We start from the raw sequence: 23,090 nt of genomic DNA on the forward strand, positions 1-23,090 counted from the left end.
CCAGGCTGTTTTATAGCAATTATGCTTTTAAAAGATGTTTCATCTATTGGACAGATATCTCTGGTTCCCATCCCCAAAGTCTTTCAGCTAATGGGAGCAGGTGAGGGCCCTCAATTTAAAGAAATTGACAACTAGCATGGAAGGGAACTAATGGGGAACATATAGAAAGAAAAAAAAGGCGATGTCACAGAGCTGGCTTAAAGTTTTCAGTAGATATAGAAATTAGGGAAATCAGCATAGCAAAATGACAGTGATGATACAACTGCCATTTACTGAGCTCCTGGTATGTACCAGGCATAGTTCCAAGCAAATTACATTATCTCATTCAATCCTTTGAGGTAGATATTATCAGCTTCATTTTACAAGTGAGGAAACTGAGATTCAGACAGGCTAAGTACTTTGCCCAAAGTCACAAAACCAGTAACTCAACAAGCTCTGAGTGCTTTTATAGAAAGACCCAAACGCAGACTGACTGTGCCTGTGACAAGCTGCTTACTGGCATCTACATGGTTTTTGTTTGTGGGGATCAGTCGCTAGTCAGGCAGCAAGGATATGAAAGGATGGGGGCCCATACTTTGTCCCTGAGAAAAAAGCCTTTTAACAAACTGTCTCAAAAGAGCAAATCTGGCTATGCTGTCAGCGAAAGCTTTGCCTTAAAATCTTTTTAAAAATTGTAATGTAGTTTTCAGGCATTGTAACTCATCACCAGTGTGATGTGCCAGGAGGGGAACCTGGGCTTTGTAACCAGTCAGATCTGTTTTAAGATCTGGGTTCAAATTTGGCCTTAGTACTTCCTATCTGTGTGTCTTTGGGCCAGCTGAGGAGCCTTTCCTAGCCTCCAGTTTCTTCATTTGTCAAACGAGTTTCTCAAGATTCATGTAAAGATTGAATGAGAGAGCATATGTAATTCCCCATGTATGGGGTCAGACACAAGGCAAAAGCTCAAAGTCAGGACCCCTCCCCCATGCTGTATCATCCTTCTCTTCTACCTATTGCTTCTGAAACTAAGTTGTAGAGCTTCTTTTTTAACACTGATGCACTGAAATGAGTTTGGAAACTAGGAAATAATCCTGCTACTGTAATTCAAATCCTGATGTCATTTTTATGTATTTCTTTACAAATTGTTTTTCATATGCATACATGGTTTTGCAGAGATGCAGTCAGGAAACACATGCAATTTTGTGCCCTGCCTTTTCTTTTCCTTAACATTGTATCTTAAGCATTTTCCTGCATTGCTGTTTATCATAGTTATTTTTTGTAATGATTGCCTTCTATTCCATGCTGTACCTGTACCGTAAGATAGCTAAGTCGTTCTCCTATTTTTAGACATCGAGTTTGCTTCCAATTTTTTTATGTTATCCTGCCATGTACATCTTATGTATACAGTTTCTTGGTTTGGAACTTTTAAATGTGGTGGCTTTGTAGCAGAACCAGGAAGATAACCTAGGGAATGAAAACCTGTCGTTTCTGTTGTTATTATTTTATCTTTTCAGTTTTCCCCCCATTAGAGGACCATAAGTCAAAGAACCCCAGTGACTTTTATTTCATAGAAATAGTCATTAAAAAAAAAAAGAAAGAAAAAACCTGAGCACTAATATAAAACAGAAAAGTGGGAAGCTGCGTGGTTGGGTTGGTTCCCACTGCCTTTTGAAACCAAAAATGCCACTCGAATCAACAGTTCCTTGTGGTTATAAAGGTGTCTAGTCACTCCCTGGAGCTGCTAATGTACAGATGCAAGTGGGTTCGTGCATTCCATTTTTGGAAGGGAAGTGTGCGTTGTGACAGCAGAAACTCTCCTGTACTGATATTGGTGACTCCTGCATAATGACTTTGTTAATTGCCTCCTGCTGGCCAGGTGCTGGGGGAGCCTTCAATGTCTGAACATCTATGGAGCCTTTCTTTAAAATGTCAGGATAGAGCTTGCACTTTCTGAGCCATCTCTCATGTCTCTCTGGGCAGGAAAAGGCAACGGGGAAAATGTCAGCCCTGGGATGAGATTGACCAGAGCCAAGAGAATCAGAACTTCCCCCACCTTGGCTCTTGGCTTTTAGAAATCATTAACATTTCAGCGTGGGTGATCTTGTGAACCAGCTACCTTTCCACAGCCTTTTTCTGAACTCCTTAGCATCTTTTCACCTTTTCATTGAATTACAAACTAGTCTAACGGGAAAACCAGTATCAAGTTGCTTATCTAGGTCACTTTGAGTGTACTTGAGGAAGGTTTTGCACAAGAGTTATAAATACACACTGCAGAGTATCATATAGATAATCCTGTGATGTAACACAGATGATGTGTAGTTACCATTCATTCTTCAGGGAACATGGAATACGGTGATTATAATTTATATTGTTTCAGTGGCCTGGTCTATCCTTAGCAGGCTGGGGAGAACCATTTATATTTTTTAGCTTTTTTTTTTTTTTTTTTAAATCTATGGCTCTGTCTTCCAAATCATTTGGATAACATGCATTCGGCTGCTATACACAGCTTTAAATGGGGATTGATGTGGGCCGGGGAATATTTGTCATCACTATCAGCTCTCCCCCAAATATTTATTTCAGATTTTATTTGCTGCTGGCTTTATGCTGCCCATATTTTATCTTCTATTTAAAATAAAATATGTAAAAGAAGCAGCTTGGTTTGGGAGCACAGCGTCCTGAGTTTTAAACTTGCCTCAAATTTCTACCAGCTCTGTGGTCTCGGGTAACTTTCTTTACTTCTCTGAGTAAATCAGAATATATCACTACAGCTCTATTTCTATTCTACTTCCAATCTCCAATAATGTTTTTTCAACCTAGTTTTATATAAGGATGAAACTGAATAATATAAATAAAGCACTTGGCATGTAGTGTCATTCAAATAATACTAATTTTTGTGTTATGATTTTGATTATTACAAAGGATAAAGAAGAGTGGCCGCTCAATCATATGCATTTCATGGGCTGACTCTGACTGAGAATGTGCTGTGCCCTTTGGAAAGGGGAGAGCAGAGCAAACTACTTCTCTCCCTTCCTCTCCCCGCTCCCTTAACCCAGGACTATAGAATTAACCACCCGCCTAACAATACAGTAAAAGAATGAAAGGGTCACTAGCATAACTTATATTTAAAACCTTGGATCACAGATTAAATATCCCCTTTATTTTGGCTTTAAGATGACTTTGCTCCATTCTCACTCATTTGTGGGAGCTAAAAATCAAAACAATTGAATTCACGGAGATAGAGAATAGAAGGATGGTTACCAGAGGTTTGGAAGGCTAGTGGGAGGTTTGGAGAGAGGTGGCACGGTTAACGGTTACCAAAAAAAAAAATAGAATGAATAAAGAACTGTGCTACTTGATAGCACAACAGGGTGACTATAGTCAATAATAATTAAACTATACATTTTTAAATACCTAAAAGTATAATTGGATTGTTTGTAACACAAAAGATAAATGCTGGAGGGAGGAGATGGATACGCCATTTTCCATCATGTGATTATCATGCATTGCAAGCGTGTTATCAAAATATCTCATGTATCCCGTAAGTATATATACCTTCTATGTGCCCACAAAAATTAAAAATTTTTTAAAAAGATGACATTACTGGTTGAACTTCATGTCTCTGAATCTCTGCTTCATCCTGCTCCTTACTTTCCAGGTAGCCATTTCTCACCCCAACCTCAGTGACCCTGGGTTTCCTTCCCTACTCACCAGCCTCTGAAGTTAGTTTTGGATGGTTAAATCTCCTGAGAGATTCAGTCTAATTTGGAGTTGAATACAGAGCTTTGCTTTCCCAGATAGTTTTGGCCACGGAAACAACTGGCCAGCCTCACAGCTGTGTTGGCCTCTGTGATTGCCAGGGGGACACAGTGGAGAGGAAGGGGTGCCGACACCCGCCCCCGCCCCATGTCTCCCCGACCCTCATAGCTGTGGACTGTCCTGCCCTCATTAACTTCCCTGGGACCCCAGGCCTGTTGATCGTTTTCACCTGCAACACTTTTTCCCCTGGCTTATTCCCACCCCTACCCCCAACATACCTTTTTTTTTTTTTTTTTTTTTTAAAGCAAGGACTTATTTGCATCTTGTTAAATATAAAAGAAAGCTGTGACAATAAAAATGTTTCTCTTCACAAAGCTGTGAGAGTTCTATTCATTCTGGGATTAGTTAATTCTCATGACCTTTTAACAAGACAGCACTATTGCACATTTAGATGAGATAATTGATTCTAATGGGGAAAGAAGCACTGCTCACTTAGCTGCATATATCTGATTTGTCTGTAGCTCAAACAATTTCTCCATTACCTTTGGAGTTGCTAATACATAGATTAAGTAAGAAGGTAAACAGAATTTTGAGCTAATGCAGCCTTGGAAATAGCAGAATATTCACTGCTTCCAGGCAGGTTAACTGTTAAAGTATTATTGTCACCTACATAGGAGGTAGAGGAGAGCGGTGCAAAGCACCTCACCTGGTACTTGGTACCAAAAAAGGTGCTCAATAAATGTCAGTGACTATTGTCATTATCATTATAAGCAGTACAAATGCAATGAATGGTTATCACATATAGTTATCACACATTTGTACAGTTTGCAAAGCATTTTACCACGTATTACCTCATTAGATACAACAATGTTTTGAAGCTTTCTATATTCATTGCTCAGATGAGAAGACTGCAGCTAGGCAGTGGCAGCTGAGATTCAAAACTAGTTTCTTTCCTCTGGTCCCACACACCTTCTCCTGCACCACAGTAACCAAAGAAAAAGCAAAGTGTGGGATCTCGTTGCTTTCACCCGAGCATGGCCTCCTGGCTGAAGCAGACTTGTGTGTGTTCCCCATGGCTTGTGTTCAGACTAGAAGTCAGACAGGTATGCTGTGCTCCAGTCCCCTCGATAGATTTTTTGTGTGTCTTGACGGCAGTCACACAGCCCCTCAAAACCACCATCAGTGATACCTTCATACACTGGGGCCAGGTAACAGAGTTTCCTCTCTATCTCACAGGATCCTGTGTTACTGCCTAAAAAGAGACTTAAAAGCCTTGGAGGCTGATGTACAAAAGGGGGATGTCTTTGTAACACCCACCCTGCTAGGTACGCCAAGCAAGAGGCGGCCTAGCTAAGTGGGCAAGCCTGGGCCTTGACGTCAAGAAGACTGACAGTGCGTGTTTTCAGGATAGGAACAGTTTGGGATTCTAGTCTAGACTCTGCCACCTGTTAGGCATTTAACCTTGTGTGTGTTAATTAGTCTTGTTGTGCCTTAGTTTCTCCATCCATAAAATGGGGCTATTAATACCTTGTAGGATTATTGAGAGAGTTAAAGGAATTATTGCTTGTAATGCTCTCAGCCTAATGCCTGGCATATCATTAAATACTCAATAAATGATAGTTTTATGACTATCATAATTTTAGTTAACCTTCTGAGCCTTAATATGCACCTCTGTAAATTCGATCTGGTGAGGTTGCCATGAGGATTAATATATATATACAAGTTCCCCCCACATACTGCCTGTCACGCAGTAAATACAATTACTATGGGCCTTCATCTCTCTGAAGGTCCTTCCCTGTGTTCTTCTAGCCCCCCTAGCGGGTCAGGCACCCCCTCCTCTACGCCTTCTGGTCCTGCTGAAGAGAATTTGTTATTTGCCTGTCTTCCCTACTTGACTGTGAGCTCATTGAAGCAGGGGCTCTCTGATCCCATTCTGGCTGTCCAGAGTCTGCCATGGAGTGGGCTTTCAGACAGTGTTCACCAAGCAAAGGAGTGAATGCTACATCCAGGGTGCTGTGAGGGTCCAGGGACTTGAATGCTTACTTCGGTGTATGGGGAATTCAGGTGGGCATCAGAAGAGGTGAACCTGGACCACTGACAAAGCCCAAGCCTGGAATCCTAAAATGGGATTTCAGCAGATATTTTGTGCTAGATCACATTTTTGGAGATGAGCTTCCTAACCTTCTCAAGCATGTATATCTCAAGGGACAATGTTCATTCTTTGACGCCTTATGGTCTCTTCCTAGATTGTTGTACAAGACTTTTTAGCAGTTGCTACCTTGGAAAATACATTTCAAACAGAAATATATGCACATGGCACAAAATGAAAATGTGCAAAAGGTATACAGTGAAAAGCAAGTTTCCCTCCTACCCCCGATCCATAGTATCTCTATCCTTCATAGGACACAGCTACTGTTACCAGTCTTTCATATTCTACCAGAAATACTTCCTACATTTCCAGGAATTTTTAAACCCAAAGGTAGTATATAACTTCTGCATGTTATACTTTCCTTTCCACAAAAATATATAAAGAACCTCTTTATTCTTTTTAATGGTTGCATCCAATTTTGTTGTGTGGATTTTACTTACTTTTCTTGCCCCTTATCAGTGGACTGGTTTCTAATATTTTGCTATAACAAATTATGCTGCAGTGAATAACCTTGTATGTACAATATTTAGTACATGTTTAAGTATATCTGGAGAAGAAATTTCTAGAATTGGAAGCTTTATGTCCCAGGATAAAGGGTATGTGTATTTTAATGTCACTAGCTTTTATCAAATTGCCCTCCATAGACTTTGTACATCATATTCTCACACCAGTAAAGTATGGGAATGCTTGCTTTCCATTCTCTGCCAATACAGTATATTTTCAACCTTTTTTATCTTTGCCAAACCATATGTGAAAAATAGTATTTCAGAGTCTAACTTACATTTCTTTTACTATGAATAATGCCAAGAGTCTTTTCATATGATTATGAGCTATTTGTATTTCTTATCCTGTAAACTGTTCCTATCCAATGCCTATTTTCCTACTGAGTTGTTGGACTTTGCTTATTATTTGTACAAGTTATTTTTGTGTTAAGGAAATTAACATTGTCATACCAATTGCAGTTTTTCCCCCAGATTGTTATTTATCTTTTGAAGCAAAGACCGAGACCTCCTGAGACTCCCTGATCCTGCCTACTCCCAGTTCCACCAGACTGTGAGCCCCTTGAGGGCAGGGTTTGAACCTTGATCCTCTCTGACCCCAGTCTCCTTTGCAGGGCTGGCACTACAAGAGCTCCCTTTTGGGGGCTACTTGTTGAACTGAACTGAATGTCTGTGTTCCCCCACCCTGCCCACCTTTCCCTTATGGCTTGGGAGTCCCGTTTCTGCCTCCAGCAGAAAAAGATGACTTTTCTCATTGCTCACCACAGCCATGCACCTGTTTGGCCTAAACTGGCACCTGCAGCCGATGGAGGGGCAGATGTATGAGATCACGGAGGACACAGCCAGCAGTTGGCCTGTGCCAACCGACGTCTCCCTGTACCCCTCAGGGGGCACTGGCTTAGAGACCCCTGACAGGAAAGGCAAAGGAACCGCAGAAGGTAGGGTTGCTGCGTTGTCCGTGTCGTGAGTCCTCTGTGTCTGCCTCTGAGCTGAAGAGCCCTCCATCACGCGTGTGCGTCCTGTGCCTGGCTCACAGCTCCATGCTCTGGTGCTTCCTCCATCCTTCTGCACTCCACGCCAGCTGCCAAGCTGCCAGTCCACCTGTGTCTTCATTGCAGTTCCTTGTCACTGAGAGCTCATGGGGGGCTCATGCAGGGCTCATGGTGCTCAGCAGAATCCCATCCCATGCCTTGAGGGAAGCATTAGGGGCTTCACACTGCTGGGGTGGCCATCTTTGTGTGGGGTGAGAGGAGCTCCTCTGGGCAAACCTCATGGGACAGATGGGCATCTGTGGGAGCAGGGTATGGGGAGGCAGGTAGATAGGGTGTTGTAATGGAAAGATTCTTGAACTCTTGTGGTTTAATAGAAACACCAGTTCAAGTGGTCTGGCATTTACTAACTCTGTGACCTTGAGCAAGTCACTTATTTGCCTGAGCTTTGGTTTCCTCATCCACAATGATAACAATAATCATTAGTGTTCGTACAGCATGTTTGTTTTAAAACTTTTTGTCAAAAGCATTTCACATTTAATTCCCACAGAGATCCTATGAGATAAGTATAATTATTTTATAATTATTCTACATGTAAAAACTAGAATTGGTACGAAGGATTGCACTAATTAAGTGACTTGGCCAGAGTCACACAGCCAGTAAATGGTAGAGTCTGGGATATGAGCCCAGGTCTGTGACTCCAGGGCTCTTGCTATCTCCATAAGCTTCCCCGCTTGACTTATCCCAAGGTTACAAGACCCTGAAGGAGATGTGGATGTGAAATTCTATTGTACAATGAGACATGGATATTTCCTATCAATGATAAAAATGGTGGTGGCATTGGGTTTGCTGTTCTTGAATGGGATATCCATAGGCCCATGTTCTGAATGTCCTAGAAATATTTCTAACATGCAATGGACACTGTTAGCCAAGAGTGGCACAGACTCACAAAAATTGGCACCCAAAAAGATGTCTGAGCTAATAACTCAGCCTGGTTGTCATTCTGGGCAGTGTGGCGTTCCCTTCTCCTGCACCTGCTATGGCCTGCTTTCTCTCCCTGTGACCCTTCAGTCAGCACATTGACAATAGCTGCCTCTAACCTTCACTGCTTACATCTTCTTTTCTCTCAGTTGACTTTTGGGTCATAGCATCTGAGCCTCTCTGCCCTTGCAAGGATCAGTTTGTTTAACACAGTGGCATATACTTAGTCAGAATATCTACTCATGACCTCTGAAATGAGGATTCTGAGGGCCAAAGTCAACTCTTGGCTTCTGGTCATCTTTAAGGGAAGTGGGAGCTGGAATCATTTCCACACAGAGCCCCTGCCCACTATTTTGAGGGACAAAGCCAGTCCTCTCATTTGCAAAGATGTTAAGTCTTAAAATGCTAAATAATGTACACTTTCTTTGCCTCTTAATAGGATATGGAGGGAGGGATCATGAATGGGACCATGGGAAGAGCTCTGGGTTAGAAGTCAGAAGCCCTGAGTTCAAGTGCAGCTGCAGCCACTGACCTGTGGTATCACCTTAAGCAAATCCCTTGAACACACTTTCTGAGAGTCCTTTTCCTCCTCTTCAAAAGGAGAATATTGAGCTAGATTCTCTCTAAGGTGCATTCTAATTTGTAAGGTCTACATATGAAAATGGTAACAGAATCATGTAAGTAACCAGATGGCTCTTCAGAATGTATCACACTGGCCCTGTCCATGGTCCTGCCTGTTGGCTAGTGGTGCCCATGTCAGCGTCTAGTGTCAGAAGCCATGGGTTAATACCATAACGTGAAGACTGTCTTTAGATTAGCATGTACAAATGTAGATTTAAAATATGCTTAACCCTCAAGGAACTGGTAAAGGATCTCATTTGGCAAGATGTATTTTCTTCCTTCTGTGATCTCTATCAGACATTGTTTAAACAGGAGTCGGATCTATCTGAAATCTCTCGCTCTAATGAAATTAGTCTGTGGGTTGTTTAGGTTTTGTTTTGTTTTTGCAAGGAACAGGAGGTGCAGATAAGAGATAAAATAAAATTGCACCAGATTATTGGTTTATTTTAATTGGAGTATTTTTGCTTAAAGGGATTATCTGTCATTACTGATGCAAATGGAAATCCTGTTTGCAAACCCCTCCAATGCAGCACTGTGCTGTAGAGTGGTCAGCATCAGAAGCAATCACTGTGACAAAAATACATCAGACTGGAAACCAGAGGACAAAGCTTCCTGTAGTTTATGTGAGACCACAATGTTCTTCATTTCATTTGCCCTGGTCAAACCAATGTCTACTCAGTTTATGTTTTTCATTGTGATGTTAAAAATGCATTTCCCTAGATAATCTCAATGGGGAAAGTCTTTAACTCTGATGTGAGCACATGTTTCTCATCCTTTCTGAGGGTATTCGAGAAAACAGCTGATTCCACAATTAAGATTAGAGTCTCTGCTTCACAATGATGGAGAAAGCAATGTGGTGTGATAAAAAAGGGGTAAATGGGCTTTGGAGCCAGACAATATAGGATGTTAATCCTGACCCTGCTTTATATTGACTCTATTAACTCATGACACTTACTGCATCTCCCTTGACCTTCCTCATCTGTAGAACAAGGATAACAACATCTATCCATTCAAAGCCTAATGTTGAAGTGGCGTTCAACAAATATTAGTTCTCTTCTTCTTATCCACTCAAATCCCAAGCCATTCCATATTAGTTATTAAAATCCTAGAAGTCCAGACTAATTAACATTCTCTCCCTGCCACAGATTCTGCAAAGGTTTGAGGTATTTTTGAATATTTTTAAAGAATATATGTTTCTTATTTATATGAATTTAATATATGATAATCCAAGAATTGTAAATGTTCATCATGTGTTTAAGAATAATATGAAACTGCAGTTCATACTATATTTTCCAAATGACTGTAACCATTCCAGGGTTGTGATGGGACAGAAACCAAATACAGCAGCTTTTCGAACTAAAGCCACAAGAACTTGTGTTATGCATTCATGCGGAAGGGAAAAAACACATTGAATAAACAAGCATTTCTGATGGTTGAATTGGTGGGCTTGAGATAGCATTTTCTTCTTTCTGCAGTGAAATAAAAATTGCCCATGAGTTTGAACCATGCAAATTGCTGTGCGCAGACTCAGCTGGGCTCTCCAAAATGGAACAGCTTATTTTGATAACCAAATAAATTTCAAGCAGTTGCTAAGGAAACTAAAGAATTCTTCATGCAAGTTATTGCATTGAAAAGAACCAAAAAGGTGGAGGGAGGGAAAGAACATTAGTTGATTAGGAATTTAGAACCCATATAGATATATCTCAGTTCAATAAAGTAAAGGCTGTGATTGGGAAGTGCATGAAATTTCAGTTCTTCCATATCTTGCTTTTTGACTGAGCTATCCAATCATTTTAGCAATTCATTAAGAAATTTCTTTTATAGACATGATTGCATGTTTGCACAGCATTGCTATAGGAAGCCTGAATCTATCTAGCTTTACAAAGCAAAGGACTGGACTATTACAAGTAAAATCTGCCTTGTGAAGCCTTATCTCGCTGTAGGGAGCCCTAATTGTGACCTAAGCTTTTTGCAGTGTCTGTTAAGTCCCTGGGGACACCCAGTGTCCTTCTCATGAATGCCTTGAGACCCTGACTATTGCCTTTTAACTTTTGGACCTGTTCGTAGGTTCCTGATTCATACCAATGATCTTCTAATACCCTAGGATGCCAGGAAGTTTTTTAATGGGCCTTGGATCTACCTGGTCAAGCTCTGATATTTAGCCTGCTGGGGCTGTGAATCCTATTGGACTCTTGCTCTTTAAGAAGGTCAATGCACCCCACCACCATTGAGAAAGTCTTTGTAGTGTTTTAGTTAACCATTCATCAATTTGATCCCTTCAGAAGCTATATTTTAATAAATAAAGAGGGATCCCAAAATGGTTTCTTAAGGTTTCTGAGCCTCCATATACAGATATTAATATTGCTCTGAGAATTAACTGAACTGATACACATGAAGGTACCTGTCACCATGCTTGGAGCTCATCTAGTGGAAGCCAATATCACTAGTAATACTACCACCTCTACCTTTATTGCTGTTTCCACCATTAAAATCTATTACTATTTTTATCTTCCAGAATGTAGGTAGGGATAAGAAGAATTGTATATACAAGGCTTTTTGCCTCCAATTGCCTCCAGCCTCTCCTCTCCCTTATGATTCCATCACTGGTGGCTTTTGCTTCATGGTGGAGGATATTTTATATCCTAGTGCTCACAGCTTGGTGCTCAGAATTAAGGACAGAAAGTGTAAGGCAATACAGATTTTTAACAAGCAAGACAGAAGGAAGGAATTTCACTTTCCCAATCCTCAGCCCAGCCCATCTCATGACTCTTTCCCCTCAGGTAAAGGTGATCAGCAGGCTGTTAGCTTTTCCCCCTCAGCAGCTCCCAGCCTGTCCCTATGGTGGGATTTGGAGACCTCTGGTGACCAGAGGCCCTCAAGGTCCTGTTGGAGGATATGCCCTAGAGTGGAGTTCACTGTTTTTATTTCAGCATATACACGCTCAAGACAATTCTTCCCTCCCATCCAGCTCACCTAGGTGAAATACTAAAGTGCCAGAAAAGTCCCCTTTTGTCACCTCCTCTGGGGTAAGAGCCAACTTATTTATGCCTGAGGCCTGCAGACCTCTGACTTATAAGGCTGCAAAACCTAGCTGACACAGTCACTGTGTCCTAAAAATACGCTCATTGAGGGAGAAAATGAACTGTGCAGGGTTCTCCGGTAGCATGCTAAAATGGGGGAGCAGTTTTCCGTTATGTATTTTCAGACATGGGAATTATTTGAATTCAGACAATTTTCAAATCCCATCAGGTCAGACTCCCACCTACTCACAAAGGAAACACATCCTTGGAATTAGCAGTGTTGCACTTATTTCTTTTCAGTTTCTAGGAGGAAAAAGCTCAGAAGGCATCTGCTTTGTTTCATTCTCCCTCTTAGTTCTGCCTCCCTAGCAAAATTAAAAGCTGATGGCAGACTATTTCCTCCTGGAATATAGAATGGCTGTGGTATTGGGAACCCAAAAATCAGATAAGAAAGAATGTAAATAATTCTCTTCCATCTCAATCAATTGTGAATTTGGGTTCTGTCTTTGAACTTTGTGAATCACAGCATGGTGGTTTGTGTATCTGTATTTTTCAAGGTAAAAGTCTGAAGCACATTCCTTCCACAAAGGAATTAAAAAGCAAACTCTTTCCCATGCTAATGACAGAATACTAGTGGTACTTTTATTGATAGTGCGCATTTTAACTTTTTTGTTGGCATATTTTTAATTAAAATAACATTTAACAGTTTGAAGCTAAAAACCTGATGTTTCTGCCTAGGAGTTTATAAGGGAATGATAACATATGGAGAAGTTTAACATTTAAATTGAATTTTATTATTTAAAACAGTAAAATATTTTATGACTACAACAATGCCCTGCCAGACTTCATTTCAGCATCAAATGTGCTTTGTAAGGAGTCTTACGAAGCTAGGGGGAAAGAAAGACATTTTAATTTCCTATTCCCCAAATGCTGTTTACAAAAAGTTCCGAAGTGTGTTTTCTTTACAAATGAATTCTTGTTCTCTGAAGTGTCTCTTCGAACATCTCTAACATCACAAAGAAATCCTTGGAACCAGGATACCCAGGAAGTCCTTCATAATAACAAATAAAATACAGCCTGTTGACTTGATGCTGGTCTTTCAGTGTGCTAAGGGTGGTCTTCCTAACATCCCTAGAGTCTCTCCTCTTCCTTCTCAACTCTTCAGGGGGCTGATGTCTGGCAGGAAGTTAGGGTTTGTATTTTTCACCTATGAGTGTGTTTAATTACTAAATAGAGGGAATTTGATAAGCTGCTTTCCTTCCTTGCATTTGTGGTGCCCCCAGAGAGCTGTCACCCTCCTGATTGGTATAGAAATGGCCAAGAGACTTTACTCATGGTACCCTGCATGGATGCTGGGCACAGGGTTGCGAGCCTGGGTGGAATTTCCAAGTATCGCATAGGCTTGGTGTGTGAACTTGGGAAATTCCCTCAGCTTGACCCATTTTAGCACAAAAATGATATTTACGCTTATCCAAAGACAAAGGAACATTTTGCAGAAATATTTCCTCTTTTCAGAAGTATCTTTTCCTCATCTTCCCCAGCCCCTAACCCTGCCCTAAGCACAACCCCCATCCATTTATCTTAGCCTCAGAATTTGGCTTCCAATATGTACATAAATTAGTGAGCTTTTTAAATACCTTACTCCACCAAGTCATGCTTCCCACTGCTGGGGAATCATTCTGACTTGGAAAATTAATAACACTTCATTCCCCTATCCTTTCTATTTTACCATGCACCCCTTAACACACCAAATCACAGAGCTATTCTCATGTGACCACAAATGATTATTTTTAGGATCAAAATATATCTTAACAAGCTGTGGAATTATGCAGTAAACAGATGGCCCTTGGGGAGGACCCATACTGCTTTGGAAGAGTGCGTATTTTTAGCAGAATCATTTGAGCATCGCTGGGGGGAAAGAAAGTTCTGGACCTTTTTCCTCCTCCATGTGGGGAGGGCCAGGGTGGGGAGGAAGCTGACAGCAGAACATTGTAGAGAAGGGTGTGAGGCTAAGGAGAGTCCCGGTGTTCAGATGCCCTGCTTTCTCGTTTCCCATGTGGCTAACTGAGATGTCTTTGTCTTCCCTTCCCTGTGTCTTGGTAGGAAAGCCCAGTAGTTTCTTTCCAGAGGACAGTTTCATAGATTCTGGAGAAATTGATGTGGGGAGGCGAGCTTCCCAGAAGATTCCTCCTGGCACTTTCTGGAGATCTCAAGTGTTCATAGACCATCCTGTGCATCTGAAATTCAATGTGTCTCTGGGAAAGGCAGCCCTGGTTGGCATTTATGGCAGAAAAGGCCTCCCTCCTTCACATACACAGGTAACCAGAACCCCACATACCCTGTTGATCTGCATGGGCTCCTACCTCAAATCTTAACCCAAAGTTAGGAAGCCCAATCCGGAGCCTTAAGCCTGAAGGGACGTTTATATATTTTATAGCCCATTCATCATGTACTCCCTCTCAGACCCGCCCTTTCAGATGAGTAAGGTTATATCACGGGCTTTTTAGGAGGAAGGAATTCTAGAAAATCTCTTAACAGCCTTTCTGCTATTACCTAGTCTCCTAAGTTAAATTATCCAGGAAATGTGATCTGGAGAAAAAAGCATGCAGTTTAGAATCAGACAGATTTGGGTTTGAATCCTCTTGTTATCAGCATTATAACCTTGGCTCCATCACTTAGACTCTCAGAGCAAGTTTCCTCATCTATCAGATGGTGATAACAATACCCACTAGGCAGGGCTGTTGTGAAGAATAAAGAATAACATTTATAAGGCAGCTAGTGCAGGACCTGGCTCAGAATAAACGTTTCTTCCCTAGTCTTTCTCATTCCTTCTCTCCTTCAGGGTTACACATTGACTCAGACACATGCACACCAGAAACAATGAAAAAACCTTGTCCAGGATGACTGACATATTACCAATCATGATTAATATACAACAGACACTTGTGCAAGGCCCTGCCAGCTCTGGAACTGGAGTAATGTAAATCATAGGCATCCATCGGGCATTCCCAGGCCAAATGCAGTCTTCCTAGCCCTGCTAGTTATTTAAGATTTTTAGTTAAAAGACGGTATGTTTGCTAAAGAAGGAATCACAGAAGAGCCTTAAGCCCCTATTGACTGCAGACTGGTATGCTAGTCCTGGCCTCATATCTCCAGACAGTTTTTCATGAAATTGAATAAATATCTTTTTTGGTTTTTAAAGCTAGCTAGCTTGCTAGATAACTACTCAATTTGCTTGCTAGTAGGCCAGTAGGACTTAACCACCTACTTGTTGTTAACACAGTGTAACTGACTTTTCTGGAGTCTCATATGAGCAGTCTCTGATCAATTGGCAATTGCATTTGACACAGCATGTAATTATTGATAGAATTTTGAGCTAATCCAGTTTAGTTCCCCTAAATTTGCTCCCTAAAACTAGAGCATTCAGAAAGAACCATTGACCAAAGGAAAATAGACATAGATCAAATTTTCATTTGCACATGACTGATGTTCCAATCACATCCAATGCTCCAATCGCAGTCCTAGCCACCTGCCTCTGCTCCCCTCCACCACCCCCTGAGATTGTTGTCATGACTTGCATGGAGTTCAACCAATTGTAGAGTGGCTGGGTTTCTAACCACACACCCGGCATTGAAAAAAAGCTTGTCCTGGTACAGACTCAGCCATGGGAAGACTCACCACCGGTACAAAAAGAACTAAAATAAAATGAGAGTAAAAAATAATCCTCTAATTATGCCTCACTCACAGGAGAACCGGGAGAATATCACCATGAAAAAAATGGGATCTGGGGAAGGGTTGAGTTGGTTGATCAACCTTCCTGCACCCTTAGCCTCTTTGGGCCCTTTTTACCTTTCTTTGTGTTTCCCAATGTCCTCTCCAGGAGAAGCCCCGGGAAGGACACTGGTGCGTGGTGGAACAGACCCACTGCTAACTGTGCTTGCTCTGTCTTTCAGTTTGACTTTGTGGAGCTGCTGGATGGCAGGAGGCTCCTAACCCAGGAGGCGCGGAGCCTGGAGGGGACCCCACGCCAGTCTCGGGGAGCTGTGCCCCCCTCCAGCCACGAGACAGGCTTCATCCAGTATTTGGATTCAGGAATCTGGCACCTGGCTTTTTACAATGACGGAAAGGAGTCAGAAGTGGTTTCCTTTCTCACCACTGCCATTGGTAAGGGAGCCACACCCTCTGGAGGCTGTGGGATATTGTCTCTTTGGGTGGGAGGCCGCATGGAGATTCTGGGACTGACACTGACAAGGGGATGTCCGAGCTGTGGATGGCCCCGGAGCTTGGCAGGAGACCCTCCTGACTGGGCCTGCTGCACAAGGAATCGCCCGCCCTTCTGAACTGGCACCTGAGCCCAGGGCTGTCGCCCACTGCTTGTCTCCTGCTGTCGGTGGTTGGTGTGCAGTGCATTTCAAGATGGGGGTGGAATTGTGAGACACGAATCCTGGACAAGCCACACACATGCAACATCTCTCTTCTTGGCACTTCTCTCCCACGTATTTGTCTTTAGAGTCTCACTTGGTTCACCTCACTGTTTGTGGTTTGGGTTTTGTTTTGGTTTTCATTCTTTTTTGTTTTGGAGCCAACAACCCCTGGCCAATGAGAAAAGAGGATACAGGCTTGAAGAGAGAGTAAGAACGGTAGTGCAAAAGGCTGGATGAACCATGCCATCAGTCAGACTGGGGTTTTGTTGAGAATAGAGATGTCCTAATCTCTGACAAAGAATGGGCCCTAATGTGCTAAATGAGTGCTTAACACCTTCACTGTCCCTTGCAGTGGAAGAGGGCCTCAGCTTCCAGTTCGCCCTGAGACCCTGGGCCAGCGCAGAAGCCTGTGGGTTTCTGGGAAGCCTGGTACCCTATTTAAAGAGTTTCTCTTCTTTACTGACACATTGCACAGAATGTGTCCACCTCTTAGACTGCCCTAGTGTGCTGGAGGACGTGATGGTCTTGGCGGTTCGGGTCAGAAAACATCTTTTTCTGAGTTTATATTAGAAGCCCTATGACATAGCCTGGAGATAAAAATTCCCTACAGGAAAATAAAAGTTATGGAAGAATATAACTGCATTAAACAGAACACCTGGGAAGGGGGTTTCTGCTTAATGAACAGTTCTACGTGCTCTGGAGTTCACCTGAAAACTCTCTGTCTCAGTCATTGACTAGGAGTCTCTCTGACATGGAAAAATGGAGTCTGATAAAAATGTGTGAATCCAGGTTAGATGTGGTGGCTCATACCTATAATCTCAGCACTTTGGGAGGCAGAACCAGGAGGATTGCTTGAGGCCAGGAGTTCAAGACCTGCCTGGGCAACATAGCAAGATCCTCATTTCTATAAAATAATAATAATAATAAAATTATCCAGGTGTGATGGTACATGCCTGTGGTCCCAGCTGCTCAGGAGACTGAGGTGGGAGGATCCCTTGAGCCCAGGAGATTGAGGTTGCAGTGAGCTGTGATCATACTACTGCATTCCAGCCTGGGTGACAGACTGAGACGCTGTCTCAAACAAAACCCAAAAAAATCTCTGAATCTGGTACTAGGTTTCCAAAACTCTTACAAGACCCTGGCTCTTACTTTTTGTTTTTTAGACCAGGTCTCACTCTATTACCTGGACTGGGATGCAGTATCTCAATCAGGGCTCACTGCAACCTTGAACTCCTGGGCTCAAGTGATCCTCCTGCCTCGGCCTCCCAAATAGCTGGGACCACAGGCACACACCACCATGCCCAGCTAATTTTTGTATGTTTTGTAGAGATGAGGTTTCACCACATTGCCTAGGCTGGTCTCAAACTCTTGGGCTCAAGTGAGCCGCCCACTTTGACTTTCTCAAATGCTGAGGTTACAGGCATGAACCACCATACCCAGCCCCTGGTTCTTACTTTTAAACAGGAGTCATTTTCAGGCCATTTCCCACTTACTTGAAATTTTACCCTTTGTGTTGAGACAGAAAGTATCTTCCCATTAAATACAGGGTGTGGCTAAAAAGCTTCTGCTCTAAATACAGGCTCAATATTTTACTCTCTTGGCAAAATGAAGGAGGTAGAGGCTTTCAGGCAACTAGCTCTGATGTAGAAATTACCACTTTGTACAGTCCTTGTTTTAGAGATATCTGTCTGAGCCGCTGGACTCTGAGTGCCTAGAGGACAGGGCTTTGCCAGGATCTTATCTGCCTCCTGGCATCCAGCCCAGCGGGGTGCAGTGTCACGCAGTGAATGAGGGGACAAGCTCCCCTGGCAGGATTGGCGCCAGCGACTGTCAGGCAGTTGTGGTACTGTTGGTTTCCTGCCCGGATACCTTCTTGTGAACTGTGGCAGGGATTTTGCTCCATTTTCAGTCTCCAGCACAAACTTGGGTTTTGACCTTACACAAATCACTTGGGGTTCCCAACTTTTAGTTTTTCAGGATTCTGGTATTTGAGACTGCAGCTCAGAGTCACTGGTGACATTAAGGCTAACAGTATAGCCCGTTCCCTGTCATCAGAGGCCCCAGTCTGGTCGTCATCCTGTTAGGCTGTCACTTGGCAGGGTTTGGGAGGCTACAGGCCCTGATTCTTTTTCCTCTCCAGATAGGATGGCAACAGTTTAGGGACATGATCATCAAGTCGTGGTGGTGCCCGAGTTACAGCTTCATGGTCTCATGGCCTGATTTCCCTTAAGCATGGTTTACAAAGAAGCATAGAGTAGTACTTGTTCAAAACTAAGGACTTTTACAATCAGAATTCCTTATTTTTAATAACAGCATAAATATGAAAGGATATTAATACAAACCCCAGAAGAAAGCCACTTTTAATTAGGATACACATCATAGAGGAATAAACCATAGGCACAGTGTGGCATCTTTTCCAACCCTTGGCTTGTCAGAGCTTGCTAACCTGTCTTGTCATAATTAGGGAGATGGTCTTGCTTTTCCCTCTGGTTCTGCTATTCTCACCTAAATGTGGACACCTGTCTTCACTTCCTCTTAACCCTGTAATGTATTTTAGGGCCACTGAGTCATACTATGCTTCTCATACTTGAGTGAACCACCTGAAAGTCTTGATAAAATGCAAATTCTGCTTCAGCAGATCTGGGTGGGACCTTAGATTCAGCATTTCCAACCTCACCCAGTGATACCAAGGCTGCTGTGGACCACATTTTGAGTGGATATAGTACTTCACAGATGTTTCTCAAACACTGTTGAATAAAAGAATCACCTGGGACACCAGGGGAAAATTCACATTCCTGGGCCTTTTCTCCAGAAAATATGACTCAGTAGGCCTGCAGTAAAGCCAGGGGATCCTGATTCCGGTGTTCTGTCAAGGAAGCTTTGAAGACAGATGCCGTACCAGAACTATTTTCCATTCCTTCCTTCCCCACTGTCGCATGTTAGCTCTGCGACCAGAGACAGTTATGCCACCTCTCTAAGCCTCATTCTTCTTGTCTGGAAAATGGAACAATAGTACTTTGCAATCCCCATTGTGAAGATTAAACAGAGAAATAGAAAGTGCTTAGCACAGGCTCTGAGCTACCACAAGCACTCAATAAATGGAAGCTGTTTTAATACTCTCTCCCATCCTCTTTCTCCTTCCACCTTTCTCTTGCTGCCTTTCTGACCTGTCTGTCTCCCTTCAAGCTACAGTGATGGTTTAATGAATACTGTTTTTTTCTCTAATATGAAAACAGACTGATTCTGATGTTGCTATTAATCCCTCTTTCCCCAAGAGTCCCTGGCATTGAGTCTCAGCTGTCTGTGATCATTACCTCTGAGCTATGAGTTGTAATTTGTCTTGGCAGGTTAATTAAAAGTTTAGGTCTTGTTTTAGTGAAGTCATTATGGTCCCAATATATAATTGTAACTCTCGAGTTTGCTTAACACACAAATTGGAATCCAACCCTTCCTTCATTATATGTCAAAATGCGGATCTAGAATTTAAGAAGATCTGAGATGTCAGAATCCAGAGTATTTATGTCTGTTTGTAATTAAGTAACAGGAGAAATAATTGTGTTTCACAAATGGCTATATTGTGTACGTTTTTGCTTTTCCCTCCATTTAATGCAATCCAGCTGAGGATTTTTTAATGAAATGAGTTTAACTTTTGCCTTTAAAAAATCTAAAAGCACTTTACAAACCGTAGACACAAATATATACACACAGAGACCTGATGTTGACAGAGCTCCCGGTGAACTAGATGCATTTACACACACACACACACACACACACACACACACACAGAGCACTGAAACCAAGCAAGTTTTAGAATAAAATGTGGAAGCTTTTTTCAGAAACAACAGGCTTTCCCTGCAGGTGGAGATCCAGAATCCGAGCGTACTGACTCTGGTCCTGGCTGGGCTGAGGTGGATTGCCTGGCTGACCCCAGATGTTGAACGAAGGAGGAGAATGTGTATCACTAGCTGAACTGTAATTCACTCATTGCAGTTTGCAAAGCATTTTCACATACATTCTTTAAGGCTTGCAGTAATTCCATGAGATGATTATTCTTATTTTTATTATCACCTCCCTATCGCAGATGAGTAAATTAAGGTTCAGGGTTGTTAAAAGAAAAGTTAGGACATGAATTTGCATCTGTCTGACTCCAAAGCTTATGATCCTCCTCCTTTAGCAATTTGCCTTCTTCCCAGTATCAAAACTGCCATTTTTGGTATCACTTACTTCTGTTTTCCATCTGTTCATTCATTCACTCAGCAAATATTTACAGAACACCTATTGTGTGTTGAGGACCACGTTTAACTCTCTTTTTTATGTTATCTAGTCCTCACAAGAAGTTTAGACAATAGATATGTTGACCTCAACTTTACAGATGAAGAAATCAAGGCTCAGAAAACTTGGTTGACTAGCCCAAAGTTAAGGTCAAAGCTAGGATGAAACTTGGTCTCCATATCCCACACTGTCCGCACAATACCATAATCTCTCACTATTTTTCACTGTTACTATTAAATATTTTTTCCATTTGTATTATATGGAATGTAATTTCCCCCTTGTTAACTTGCCTTCAATTATTAATAACCATATTACATCAACCCAATAAGTTTTCTTGAGAAGTCATTAAGAAGACCATGAGGAAATTCTCACATCTAAAATTTTAAAAGTAAAAATACCTTTGTATGTATTGCTTGCAACTCAAGACCTAACAAGTTCGTATTGTACTGCTTTCATTCTTCAGATAGCATGCTATCTTTTCATTCTGGCTGATGCTGAAGCATAGAGGACAGATCAGCCTGACATTGTGGCAATGTGAGCCAGGCTGGAACATAACAGAGGTGCCCTGCAGTGGATTTAGAAACCTAGAGAAAAGAAATGAGAACTGTTGTTAGAAAATGTAGAGACTGCAAATTTTTATGAGAAACTTGCTCTGGCCTCCCTGGTACTCACTGAAGAGAAAAGTCATTTTGTTCATGTCCAGGCAGTTACTATAAATCAGTCTGTTCTTTATGTCCAGGGATTAGAAGCAGATTTAGTTTCTTTCTTCCCTCTATTCCTCCTTCTCTCCTTCCTCTTTGCTTTCCATTATCCAACAAGTATTTCATCCTTGTTCTTACCCAAGCTGAGGCTACAGGGAAGGTATGACATGGCTTCTGGCAAAAGTAGCTCATAGTCCAGATTAAGGGAGATGAAAGATTTATATAATAAATAGCTCTAAGCCAAGGAAAAGAGTAAGAATGGTCTCTCCTGGAGTCATGGATCAAAGTCCCACGAGGGTTGAAGGAAGGTGAGGACTTGTCTAGCTGGATGGGTCAAGGAGAGCTTTCTGGATGAAGTGACATTTAATTTGGACCTTAAAGAATGGGTGAAATTTTTACATTTAAAAAAGGAAAATGGGAGGGCAAGTGTTAAGGAAATTATTCCAGATAGTAGGTACTACCAGCATGAGTAAAGTTCGGTAGGCCGAAAAGTAAGAGCTGGCTATAAGAAGCCAGCAGTTCTGTTTGACTGGAGCACAGGATGCCTTAAAGGAGAGAAATGAGTTATCAAGGAGAGCCTTAAATGCCACGCTAAGCAAAACGTTTATTATTTAAGTATTAGGCACTATGGCAGGCTTTTGAGCAAGGGAATAAAATGATTAGAGCTAGAAGTTCTATCTGATGAGACCTGGAACGAGAGCTCGTGAATTTATGTGGTCAAGGGAGGTTACTGGGAGTGAACTTAGTGACTTCAGAAGGATAAAGAAAAGGAGGGAGGGAAAGAGGGTGTGAGGAAGGACAAAGAACTTGTTCAGTGATGCTAGCTAGTGGTTTGCTTTCCCTACAATCCATTCCTCTTTTTCTCTAGGTATGCCTCGATACTTCACCTAAATTCACCCAAATTCCTATCTCCAAGGGTCACCAAAATTGGGTCCTTCATGATTTTCCAAAGACCACTGGACTGTGTTATTTCTTTGTTTCCATTACTTTGATTAGGTATTTGCCTCTGAGTGCATTTACAAAGATCTGGAGAGAAAAATCTCTGACATTATATACCATAATTTGTGTAAAAACCTGCACTACTTAAATGAAGAAACTAAGAAAAATGATTGAGGAGTGATTTTTGGTTTTTAATAAGTCCCTTCTCCACCTCTCCTTATATCCCCTTCCTCTGAATTATAAGATATAAATACAGCAATGAAGAATTGAGGTCTCTTGGTAATAAATTAACCTTCTTGTAAATGACATTGGCAACACTTTGTGAAATTTCTAATGGAAACACTTCTTTGGAAAAGCACCCTGTGAATTTACCTCTCCCTGATATGGTGATTTATTTGGAGCAATCTGGTATAAGTGGAATGAATTGTAGGCCAAGGGAGCTCAAGTCAGCACATTGGAGACAGACTGTGGCCAAAATTCTGTTGAGTGGAAGAGAGCTAGGAGTATCAGAGCACTACATCTGCAGACTCGGAGACTAGCCCTGCCAGTAAATGTCTCTGCTCACTGAAGGGCAGGGCTCCCCACTGTCCCCACCCCCAGCATCTCTGCTGCCCTTGGGATCTTTTTTTTTTTTAATTTCTTTCTTTATTGTATTATTATTATTATTATTATTATTATACTTTAAGTTCTAGGGTACATGTGCACAACATGCAGGTTTGTTACATATGTATACCTGTGCCATGTTGGTGTGCTGCACCC

General features: G+C 41.9%; 1 protein-coding gene across 1 annotated transcript in view; it reads left to right on the top strand.

Annotated features, from left to right (window-relative positions):
• The window catches only part of TENM4 (teneurin transmembrane protein 4), a 792,673-nt gene that overhangs the window by 576,659 nt on the left and 192,924 nt on the right, over positions 1-23,090 (top strand). Inside the window, exons 10-12 of the mRNA XM_011989697.1 lie at positions 7,152-7,322; positions 14,099-14,313; positions 15,949-16,159. Of these exons, the coding sequence (XP_011845087.1) occupies positions 7,152-7,322; positions 14,099-14,313; positions 15,949-16,159 (597 nt within the window). The remainder of the gene's footprint in view (positions 1-7,151; positions 7,323-14,098; positions 14,314-15,948; positions 16,160-23,090) is intronic.

This window comes from Mandrillus leucophaeus, unplaced genomic scaffold, assembly GCF_000951045.1.
Source record: "Mandrillus leucophaeus isolate KB7577 unplaced genomic scaffold, Mleu.le_1.0 Scaffold360, whole genome shotgun sequence".
NCBI lineage: Eukaryota > Metazoa > Chordata > Mammalia > Primates > Cercopithecidae > Mandrillus > Mandrillus leucophaeus.